The sequence below is a fragment of the Aptenodytes forsteri genome, unplaced genomic scaffold, assembly GCF_000699145.1.
Source record: "Aptenodytes forsteri isolate BGI_AS27 unplaced genomic scaffold, ASM69914v1 Scaffold55, whole genome shotgun sequence".
NCBI classification, from domain to species: Eukaryota; Metazoa; Chordata; class Aves; order Sphenisciformes; family Spheniscidae; genus Aptenodytes; species Aptenodytes forsteri.
The window spans coordinates 12,119,769-12,131,110 of NW_008796063.1; the positions used below are offsets into that span (position 1 = coordinate 12,119,769).

At 49.5% G+C, this 11,342-nt stretch overlaps 1 protein-coding gene across 1 annotated transcript in view; it reads left to right on the forward strand.

Annotated features, from left to right (window-relative positions):
- RBBP6 (RB binding protein 6, ubiquitin ligase) overlaps positions 1-11,342 on the forward strand; it is a 60,728-nt gene that overhangs the window by 15,100 nt on the left and 34,286 nt on the right. Inside the window, 1 exon segment of the mRNA XM_019473964.1 lies at positions 4,783-4,846. Coding sequence (XP_019329509.1) covers positions 4,783-4,846 — 64 coding nt within the window.

Below are 11,342 nucleotides of genomic sequence, written 5' to 3' on the forward strand. Positions count from 1 at the left end.
TTTCTTTTTAAGAACAAAAAAACAAACAAAAAAAGCAAAGCGCGAACCCCCTCCCCATTGCTTTCCAGTTGCTGTAGAAATTCTCCTGCTGCCCAGGTTTGGGAGCCTACAGAAACACCAGTTCCATGAACCGTGGCTCCTTTTCGTTTGCCCCAGTGCCATGGTGACTCTGGAGCCTACTGACGGCGCTGTCAGGGGTGGGGCTGGCTGTTGGTTGCTTTGCTGAGGAGCATTTTGGCGTACATTTATCTGCTCAAGTAGCATCAGCCTGTTCTGGGTAAGACTGCCCAGCTCCTCTCCTGCCAGCCAGGCCCCTGGCAGGCACGGCGGCAGGGGGAGGAGGTGGACAGGCACCATCTCCTCCAGGGCCTGCCTGGTACTCCCCAAACTTGGCTTTGGGCAGTTGCAAAAGTCCTTCCCCAGGACTGCTGTGATGCCAGCGAAAATGAGGTGATGGGAAGAGCTGCCACGTGTCCCAGCGCAGGCGCGAGTGCCACGAGAGCTGGTATTGACACCAGCAGTGTGGTGGGAGGCATGGCTCCGTCCTTCCTCCAGTGCCTCCACCTCCATCCTCAGCTGCGTGCAGAAGTGACCCTGTCCATGCAGGAGGCAGGCAAGAGCCCTGCTAGGGGGTGCAGACTCTGAACCGAGGGGTAACAGATATTTTGCATTACTTCATGATTGCTGTTGAAGTGCCAACACCTTTGCCTGTCCCTCTTCCCAGCATCACGGCAGCCTCGAGTCTCAGACTGAAACGGAGAGCTCCGAGTCTACGGGGCTAAACGCGGCAGGACTGGCCAGCTCACACTGAGGACACTCTGGGTGGCTGTCTCCATCTTCTGAACGTCGCATTGTAATGGTCCTTTATGGGAGAAGCCCAGGAACCTGTACTCTGGAACTTCAGGCTTCTCCACACCTAGGAGAGGCCTTTGTTAGCACACCACCTTCTGACCGGTGGGGCTTTCCCCCCCTCAGGGCCATGGCAAAGCTCTGTGTGCAGGGAAACAGGCAGAGGTCCTGCCTCGGGGCACAGAGGAGGTAGGTAGGCAAAACCCTAAAGTGAGAGGTAAACCCAAAACCCAGCCCACGGAGGGTCCAGAGACATTTTCCCCCCGCTACTGACAGTGTTTGGAGCAGGGGCAGACCCGAAGTGAAGGTCCTCTCCTCCCAGCCGTGGGCCACCATCCTCTGGGATCAGTGGGGCTGCAAGCCCCTAGAGCCATTTCGTACTGCTGCCGTTGCTGAAAGGCGTCAGGCTCCTTCTTTCATGAAGTGGCAATGGCGAGTTTGTTTTGTCTTTTCTTTCACTGAACAGAATAATTAGTGACTCGAAATTCATTAAGCAGCAAGGTCACCCGTGGTGTTCTCCACACTGAGAGCGGGGATGAGATTCAGAGGTGGTGCCGAGCAGTGTCAGTGATGGCGAGATAACAAGCCAGCATCTTCCCAGAGCCAGTGGATTCCCCAAAGGAAGGGGAGACGTCCCCACCAGCAGCGTGATCCCTCTCTGCACCCGTGACTCCGGGCACAACTAGCTGGCAGGAGGGCTGAAATCTGCTGGCCTCAGAAGAAATGCTGGTGTGCTTGCTTTCAGACTGAGTCCTCTGCTCTGCTGCTTGTCTGGTGGTTGGGTCGCAGAGGTCTGTGCTGCAATGCCAGACCCAGAGGTGGGCTCAACTCATGGCATCATTTTGGGATAAGATCAAAGGAAAAACCTCTGCAGAGGAGATCTCGCTTTGAGTTGGGATCGCGATCCAGGGAGAGCACCGTCCCCAAGAGGACAGACTCCGTTGTGGGGCGCACGGTGCGGGGACTGTGAGTCTTGCATGCTTTCAGGCATGAGCAGCAGTGGTCCCAGGGCAGGCTCATTAGGGGGAAACTTACTGATGAAGTTCTTTACATGGCTTTTACAGCTTCTTGGATAAACAAGCTCTGATTATTACAGAAAAAGTTACTTTTACTTCAGAATACTGTTCACGCAGGGAGGAATTGTTTATCCTGCTATACCTCTCCTGATACACTTTGTGGTGGTGGCAAGCCCCTGCTGAGGAATGAGCTCTCATCTTTTCTGACTAGTTGATAGGGTCAGTTTTCTTCTCCTTAGTAGAAAGGGTAATAAATTCAGACATCCATGTAAATTCATGACAAGAGGTGCCCAGACTGAAAACTGCTGGCCTTTGCACTGGAGAGTTTCACAGTTTTACTTCTGTCCATCATGGCTCACATCTTGGGCTTTTATACTTTTATATTCCTGTGAACACACTGGCATGGTCCCCCCAGGGTTCGCTGGGCTCAGGCGGGCTTGGCCCAGAACTGGCTGGGTGCGGGGCAGCGGGGCTGCGCTGGTACCCGGGACTGAGCGATGGCATCGTCTGCCCGGGTGCCCGCACCACCATTCCTCCCGGCTGCAGCGGGACTGCCCAGTGTTGAGATCCACTGAAAACTGGGTCAATGCAACTCCACTGGTCTTCTACACGGGTGTGTTGGAGGGTGTAAGCAGAGCTGTGGAGGGAGCAGCTCCCAGGACCTACAGGCTCTCTTAGTAATTACAGGCTGGGGCTTTGCTTGTTTACTTGCTTGTTTGTTTGTTTCCCGTGACATAAAAGCAGGTTTCTGGATTTGTTTTCTGTATTTCGGCACAACTTTTGCAGTTTCCGTCTACTCTAAGTCCCTCAAGCCTAAGGGAGCTGGCAAACATCAGAAACTTGAAGTGGATTGCAAATTGCGAGAGGACTTTGGAAAACGGCTGAGGAAACAAAGCAGATGGGCTGTGCCAGCGCTTGCAGACTTGTGCTGAAAGAATTTCCCCGTTTTCCAGGACACTAACACCCAGACATGCTCTGTCCAAAGGGACGGCTGTTGTGGTCAGGTTTCCACCGCTGGTCAGCTGTTGGTTCTGTGTTTCCATATATTTCTAGGATTTTTCCTCATGACAATGGGCCTCCCTTCTTCCCTGCCTGGTTGTGGGAGGGTAACAGGGCTGGCAGTGTGAAGCAGCCTTGGTTTTCTCCCTGAACTTCTGTTATTTGGGGTTCAAACACCTGCAGTGCCGATAGGCAAGAATGATGCATAAAACATGGGCTTTATTAAGATGCCAAAGTTTTATGAACAGAAATAGGAAAAAAAGGCAGCCTGGCTGTGTAAGCCCTGGGCTGGGTATCGTGGGGCGGCTGGGCTGTTTAGGGGCTGTCGGCGTGTGCTGCTGGCTCGGCACTGCAGCAGAACCTCACTTGATCTTGATCTTATGTTTGAATTGCTGAGAGGCTCCTTCCACCTTCTGCCTCCTAACCCTCTGGTATTTAGGTGATGTTTTTGCAAAGAGATGTAGTACATGCCTGTCTCTGCCACAATGGCATGGTCTAATGTTAAATTATTAACTTAAAACATGACAAAATGTCTTTTTTTTTAATTAAAAAAAAAATCAAACGCTTTGCACGGTGCTACCCTGAGAGCACCCTGCGAGCTCTGGTCTCGCCTGTGGGCTGGTTGAGGGGGTCTGTGTAAGCCCAGGTCTCAGCTGGCCGCAGGGCTCCTGGACCACAGGTGGGAATGTGCCACATGGTGACGGGGGGGCTTTCCATGCCCATGAGAAGATCTGGACTCCACAGAGACCATCACAGGGTGATGCAGTGCCACCAAGGTGTCCAAGTCCACCCCCCACCCCCTGGACCTCTTACAAACAAGGCAGGGAGAGCCCACGAGCATCTGCAGCCAGGGCAGGACGCTAACCACGGTAGAAGACACTTTCTTAAGAAAATCCAAAGTATTGTTTTCTGAGCAGGGTACCTGGGAGGGGGCGGGTGTCCCCAAAAAGTTGTGGGAGCAATTGGCTCTGAGGTCTGGGCACACCGTCACCACGATGCTCCCCTCCAGCCAGGGCACCGCCGCTTCCCGGGGCTCGGAGGCTTCCCAGCCCTAGATGGCAACCTGTGCCCAGCTGGGGATGGAGACCGGGCCACTTGCTCACTGAATCCTCCAGCTGAGGAGGCCGAGACAAAAACATGGGTTTCATTTCAGCCGGTAAAGCTGCCTGGGTGAAAGGAGCAGGGGCTGGGAAGGGAGAGGCTGCAGAGGCATTTCCTGGGGAAGCCAAGCAGGAGCAGCGGGGGGATGAAAAGTGTCGTTTTCTCTGCATCCAGGGGCTGTTTTGCACAGGTGTAAAGTACCGGTGCCGCACAGGGTGGCAGGGAATTGGGAGCCCCAATTTACAGGCTGAGGCATGATCCAGAGCCTGGGAACCCTCTGAAGCTGTCTGGCACTGCCATCTTACACCTGTGCCTCTCAGCAGTTCTGGAGTTACAGACTTTCCTGTCTTCTGCTGCATTTCAAGGCTTAATTAATGTTTGAGAAGCAATTTACAGATGAAAAGCACAAACATGTAACAATCCCAATGAACAGGTTGGTCAGGAAGTGACCTGACCCATAATGATGCTTTGCTAGATGTTTTCTGATGGCACTCATGCGTTAGAGTGCAAGTTTCTGTTGCGCTGGAGTCTCGAGCAGGGACAGAGGCTGCCTGCCTGCAGCAGGGACGTGGTCTGCCCATGCAAACGCAGCTGGGCCGAAATGAGCATCTGCTCCCATCCAGCTCCTGTGTGCCTCTGTGCAGTAACAGGGCAAAATCCACAGGAAATTTTCTTCCCCACTGCCTGGGATGCCAGATTTCAGCAGAGGCATTGTATTTTTGTTCACGTGCTACGTTGCAAAGGAGCTGTAGGGACAAGTGATCCCAAAACATCTGAGCATTTTTGGTGACCTGCGAGGGCAGTACCAAATCTGTAGGGAGAGTTAAGTCCCTCATTAATCTTGGGAAATACATGCGGCATTGCCAAAAAGACCAAAGACGGTCCTGTGAAATCAAACTGCAATTCAGTGTCTTAGGATCTCCAGGTCCTTCTCCTTTGCCTGTTAATTATTTCTTCTCCCTTTCACTTCATAAACTGCAGAAGAGTTCCTCACAGATACCGTAATATTTATTAGCATTTAAAATAATAAATAACACCTTACTTGGGCCCCTGGGCCTATTCATCCCAGCCAGTGCCACCCCAGAAGCCGTACATCAGCAGAGCAATGGTAGTGTGATGATGTACGATGCTGATACATCATCCAAGCACTGGCACCCTGATGCAATGCCCCGTGCAGGGCTATCGCTCCAGTTATAGACGGCTGGCTGGTGGTGCAGCCCCGACCATTACGAACGAGTCAGATAGATAGATCCTAATCTTTAATGGATTGTCCTGGAACCGCAATGGATTTTTTCATGAAAAAGTAACTGGACAGTTTACAGGAGGGCAGGCAGATACTGGTGGGTGAGAAGGCTCTGAGGAGCTTTAACAAAACCAGCTTCCACATCTGGGTAACTAGTTTGAACTCAGACAAGTAGATACTGGCCAAGCTGGGCAACCCACTGGGCAGCCGTGGGGAAAAAGGAGCTTGCAGTCTTTCTCCAGGTCCCAGGCATGGGTACAAATGTCATAGCCAAGCTCCTCCTTCACTCTCCCAGCAGAAGGGCCAACGATTCTACTAGGGATGTTGGCAGGGCACAAAAGAGAATTCTACTTCTTCATCCCATAATTATTCTGTATTGTTCTGAGAATAACTGGAGGATTCACAGCTCCCCAGCTGGGCTATCAGGCCAGCACATTTCACATGTATTCGCCAGGCAGTGCCCAAAACACCATTTTTCAGTCTTGAATCAGAACAATGGCACAGGATATTTATTAAAAACAAGAGGATGTGTTCTGATTAGCTTTGGTCTGTTTCTGACAAAGTTCCTTCTAGTTACAGTGGCAAAGATAAGGAAAAGTCTGGATTTCTTTCTCAGCTGATATTATTGTCTTAGGAAAGAAATCTAGAGGGGTGGGTAGCCTAGGGGTGCTCTCACAGGGTGTGCGCCTCCCCTCCTTCATGCTGCACTGACATTTGGGATTCTCCCTCTGCCCTTGCAAAGGCATTTCTCTCTTGGGAAGCTTTGGGAATCGTGAAGCCAGGAGTTAGAAAGCTTCAGCGACTCCTCCTGGAAAATATCTCAGGGGTTGAAAAATGCCCACTGGGAATCCCAGCCTCCTTTCTAACCCAGAAGGGTGTCCGAATGAAGTGCAAGCAGGTGATCGGGGCTCTGCAGGGCTCAGAGCAAGTGGGGTCTCTACTCCCTATGCAAATAGATTATCCTTCCTCCCGTTCTCATCAGCAGAACGTGACCCAGCGTCAATTGTCCTTTGTCTTTTATGTGAAAAAAATCCCCTTTCCTTTCTCCCTTCAAAAAATTATTTTTAAAAGTCCTCTACAAAGCCAGAAAGATCCAACTCTGTCTGCTTTTACGCTTTGTAGCTGGAAAGGTGTGCTGCACAGAGAGCTGGGGACTTCTGCTGTGTGAGGGAGATCCTGGCTGCACAAGGCTGGCTTAGATCCAGGATGATCAGAGGTTTAAGCTTGTGGGTGAGAGGGAAAATCAACAGAATTGTACAGAAATCAAATCCCACAGCTACAATATGGAACTGGAACCAGCGAAGGGTGGACACAGCTCAAGTGAGGATGTCCTCACAGAAGACCACAACACCATAATCCGAGTGCTAGCTTTGGTTTCAGAAAGGAGTAGCACTGAAACCTTTTGGAGTCTTTGAAGTATCCTCATCATGCCCAAGGGACCAGACTTAGAGGTGGAGGAATACGGTCAAGATCATGCGTGATTCATCCACTGCTCCGAGTTTTAATGCAGTATGCGGAGGATTATACTAAATTATTATGATTGGCTTCTTATTCTTAAAGTCTGTGAGCATTTGAGTAAAGACAGCCAGAGTTCAAGCAACTGTGGGTGTGCCACACTTGGGAAGTACATTGCTTTATGGCAATAAACATAAATGGTCCGTGGATGTAAAGACTAAGATGGAAATTTGGTGAATGTGGTGTGCTGCCATCCCTAATGTGCTTACTGACTGTGCACATGTTGGCATGCTGGTTCCAAGATCTGCTTTCTTCCTTTATTCAGCAATGCAAAAGTGCAGACATTTGCATGATATTCCTCTTGTCTAATTAGATGCCTTCATTTACCACCCTCTAGGCTCCAAGTTTTGGTCATTGTGCTCCAAATGTAATGATTTATCAATGGCAATAAGTTGGTGTGATGTGGTGGTGAGACGTGGTTTGGCGTGTCTGTGGTGTACGCACATGGAGTGTAGAGGAGCTAAGTAGAAGAGAGCAGGAGCAGATAAGAATCAGAGTTTGGGGTTTGGTTTTGGTTTGTTTTTTTAAGTGTATTAATGACATTGCCATTCTTAATTAAAGCTTAGCTTTAACCAGTGCCTGCCCACAGCAGCTGTGCTACCTCAGAAGCTGGACTGATGACACCAAGCTGTGGAACTGTGACTTAGAGAGCAATGTGGATGTTCCAGCAAAACTGGCCAGGTGGGCCCTCGGCTCTGCAGGCGGTGGTGATCTGGGCTCTCGGGTCGCTCAAGCCCTGAGTGCTCGTGGCAATGCAAGGTCCTCTTCTCTTGCACAGAACTGACACCTAAAGTAAAAAAAAAAAAAAGAAGTAAGAGTCTTTGCTCCTGACAAAACAAACTGAAGAAGGAAATGGAAATACATACCTTCCCACTAGGCCAGCCTGCTTATTTGCATGTCCTTTTCCAAACAGACTTGCTCGTGCGGCTCGGAAGCTATTAGAAATAATATGTCCTTCCTGGTTTTGAGGGGGGGGGGGGAAAAAAGTAAAGTCTTCGCTCCTGACAAAACAAACTGAAGAAGGAAATGGAAATACATACCTTCCCACTAGGCCAGCCTGCTTATTTGCATGTCCTTTTCCAAACAGACTTGCTCGTGCGGCTCGGAAGCTATTAGAAATAATATGTCCTTCCTGGTTTTGAGGGGGGGGGGTGTGTGTGTGTATTTCTTTTTGTATCGTTCCGCTGTACAACAGGTACTTTGCAGGCACTCAGGAACAATTCTGCATGGAAATACATACCTTCCCACTAGGCCAGCCTGCTTATTTGCATGTCCTTTTCCAAACAGACTTGCTCGTGCGGCTCGGAAGCTATTAGAAATAATATGTCCTTCCTGGTTTTGAGGGGGGGGGGTGTGTGTGTGTATTTCTTTTTGTATCGTTCCGCTGTACAACAGGTACTTTGCAGGCACTCAGGAACAATTCTGCCTCAGCCCTCAGTCCAAGCGCTCGTGTATTTCAGAATTAAAGCAGCACGGCAAAAGGCGCTCAGTACAGCACAGCAGAACTGTACATAGGTAAGCTGCTTCTAAATCAGTAAAGCGGTAAATGAGATGATCTGTGGTGGTACAACACTGAAACTTCATTTTAAAGCAAATAGTTTCTCTTTATTGCTCTTTTTTAACTGATGTGTGAGTATGACCTAAAATAGTGACAACAAAACTTGGGTAACTTACATTTTAGGTTGTTTTGCAGAATTTACTGCTGAATGCATTTGAAAGCAAAAGAGTTAAAAGTTACACAAATAACTTAAGGCTACAAAAATAGTCTTGATGCCAATAGTTGTGCAGAGAACACCAAGCTTTAATGCTGCTCTCCTTTTCAAATGTCTTTCAGAACGTAACCCAACTCCCTCTGAAAGCCACGGGGTATTTCCTTGCCTCCCTAGGAGGTTCCTGATTTGTTTTTTTAAAGTTATAGATGTGTGTAACTCAGAATACTTTCTTACGTGCTGCAGCAGCTGTTTGTTATGACGTGAGCATTTCTGTTGAGTGTGGTAAACATTGTTTAACAGGCACGTCAAACCTTTTGTGTAAGACGAACTAGTCCGAGTAAAGGTACAGCAGCATTCCCAGGCAGTCAGATTGCCGTCTCTAACTGCTCTCACCGCCCTCCTGCCAGAGGTTACTCCTCCGATCTCGCAGCTCAGCTGCTCGTGGGAGCATCCCTTATCCTGCTTCGGTCCAGACGAGCAGGGTTAGCTCGGAACAGCCCGAGCTGCAGATCATCACCAGGTCAGGCCATTTCGGCTGAAATGCTTGAGGGAGCAACCAAGCAGGTTCTGCTGGACTCTGGAGGGGGATTAACCTTGGGCAGGGCTGGGCAGGGCTGGGCAGCGCTGTGGAGAGCTGGGAGGCGTAAAGCCATCGGCCACCTCGGATACACCATCTCCTGGCCGTGAGCAGACCCTAAGGCCGGGCTTCATCAGCCATTGCGTTCATTTTAGGACACCCAATACCAGACCAAAAGGGCTGGGACTACACGATGCAACGTGCTGACCTGGCACAAACTCTGCTGATACAAATTTCTCCTGAAGTTTATTGAAGGGGTAAGTTTGTCCCAGCAGACCTTACCCAGATCAGGTATCACCTGCCTGCCAGCAGCCAGCATAAACACAGTATGGTGTGTGCTGTCGTCACCTGCCAGCCAGCAGCCAGCAAAAGCCAACGGGCAGCATAAACACAGTATGGTGTGTGCTGTCTGAATCAACACGGTGTGGCCGTGCCCACATCTGATTCAGAACAAATTTATACGGCAGGTGATCCACGGTACGCAGCTCTGGTACTTACATGGAAGCTGGATGAAAAAACGGTAATCTGGGTATGCTGACGTTCTCTAATTATTGAAAACTAAACCAAAGACAATCTACTCCCCCCTCTCTAATGGAGAGAAATTGTTCTACGTAGAACCTATGTAGGTTGGAGACCCCATATACCTGACAGTCCCCTTGTTCATGCAGATCCTTTTTACCCTAGAGTGGATGAAATCCCTAAATGTTACCTGTAGGGTTCAGATATCAGAAGTTTCCTGGCCTAAAATTTTAGATGAGAAGTGTTTTTTTCCAAGCCTATTAGCCTTCGCTATTTTTACTTTAAAAATGTACTTGTCTTTGGACTGATTGGTTTGAGATAGCGCTGCACCAGCTGATATTCAAAAGGTTTTCTCTGTAAACACTTGCAGCCAGAGGATTAGAAAAAAAACGTTTCTAAAGTGAAAGTTTGTACTTCTTAATTTTGAATAAATGGGTTGGACGTGCAACCAGTACATAACTTTAAACAGTTGGGGGTTTAATCATGACATTAATAAAAATATGAAATCCACAAGAAGGTGACTAATATTAATTGTACAATTTAATTTTCTGCAGTATATTAGTGGGGAAATAACTGGTGAACGAAAAATGAGGATTCATACAGAAAGATGCATAGTATAAATTACTTCATCTTGTAAAAAACTTGGATGCCTGGAAAGAAAGTAAAGTATGCATCGTAGATTTGTGGAAATAACAAATAGCTTCTTTACTAAAAAGCAATAATCTGCATAATGAAACATTAATAGATATTTTAAGTTGCAGTCATTGCCTGCATAATGAAAACTATAAGATGATAATGATTTTTCTGTCTTCGTGTGGTTTATTTTGCTGTTTACACACAGCATTTAATTTCCTTATTCCTGCTCCTCAAGTTCTGTTCCCTGTTCTAATTAATTTCTTTCTCATTTCTAGTCCAGAGTAACCATCCTTCCCTTTGAAAAAGAGAACATATCTAGTCCGTCTCAAATCTGCTCTTATTTGTTTTATCAGTCATCCTGTCAGACATGTCTGTGATATTGGGGTGATGCTGGGCTGTGTGTCAGTAGCATAACTGCTTTGTAAATTCAGTCATCTGTGTTTTCGTGGGACATTTTGAGATGCAGACACAAAGATATTACAGTATTATTTTCTTCTGGCATTTTTGTCACCTGTGCCCCGTTCACGAGCGCCAACACGCTCCCAAGATCTGTCCTGTGCCGCTGGGTCCTTCTCCCGCCCCGGGTGCTGCTGGCTCTGCAGGACGGTGGCGTGTGCGGTGCGGGGGATCACTCCTCCGATCGGGTGACGGGCAGTGGGGGGGCTTTTACCGAACCGCTGCTTTGGTGTGGCCCTTCTGAGCAGAAACGGAAACCTCGTGACCTGCTGTGTCATCTGTTCACTAATGTGGGAAATCAGGGGAACGCTGCTGTTGCTTCCCACGGGCGAGGTGGGAGGTTGAAGCCCCCCGAAGCTCGCGCGGTGCCAGGAGCGATGTCCCCTCCCTTCGCCGGCCCTGCGGCCCGCTGCATCTCCCCCGGGCTGTCTCGGCCTGGCTGGCTGCTGACCGGAGGGGACACCGGGTGGTGACAGCCTTGGGGGGGTGACAGGAGGGACACCAGGTGCTGACAGGCCTGGGGGTGACAGGACATCGGGCGGCGATGGGCCCAGGGCTGTTGGGAGAGCCACCACAGGCTGTGTTGAGAAGCCACCACAGGCCCGGGAGCTGACGGGAGGTGACGCTGGGTGAAGGCCTTGGCGGTGACAGGAGGGACACCACAGGCCCGGGAGTGTGACAGGACACCGGGAGGTGACAGGCCCGGGGGGGGGGGGGGG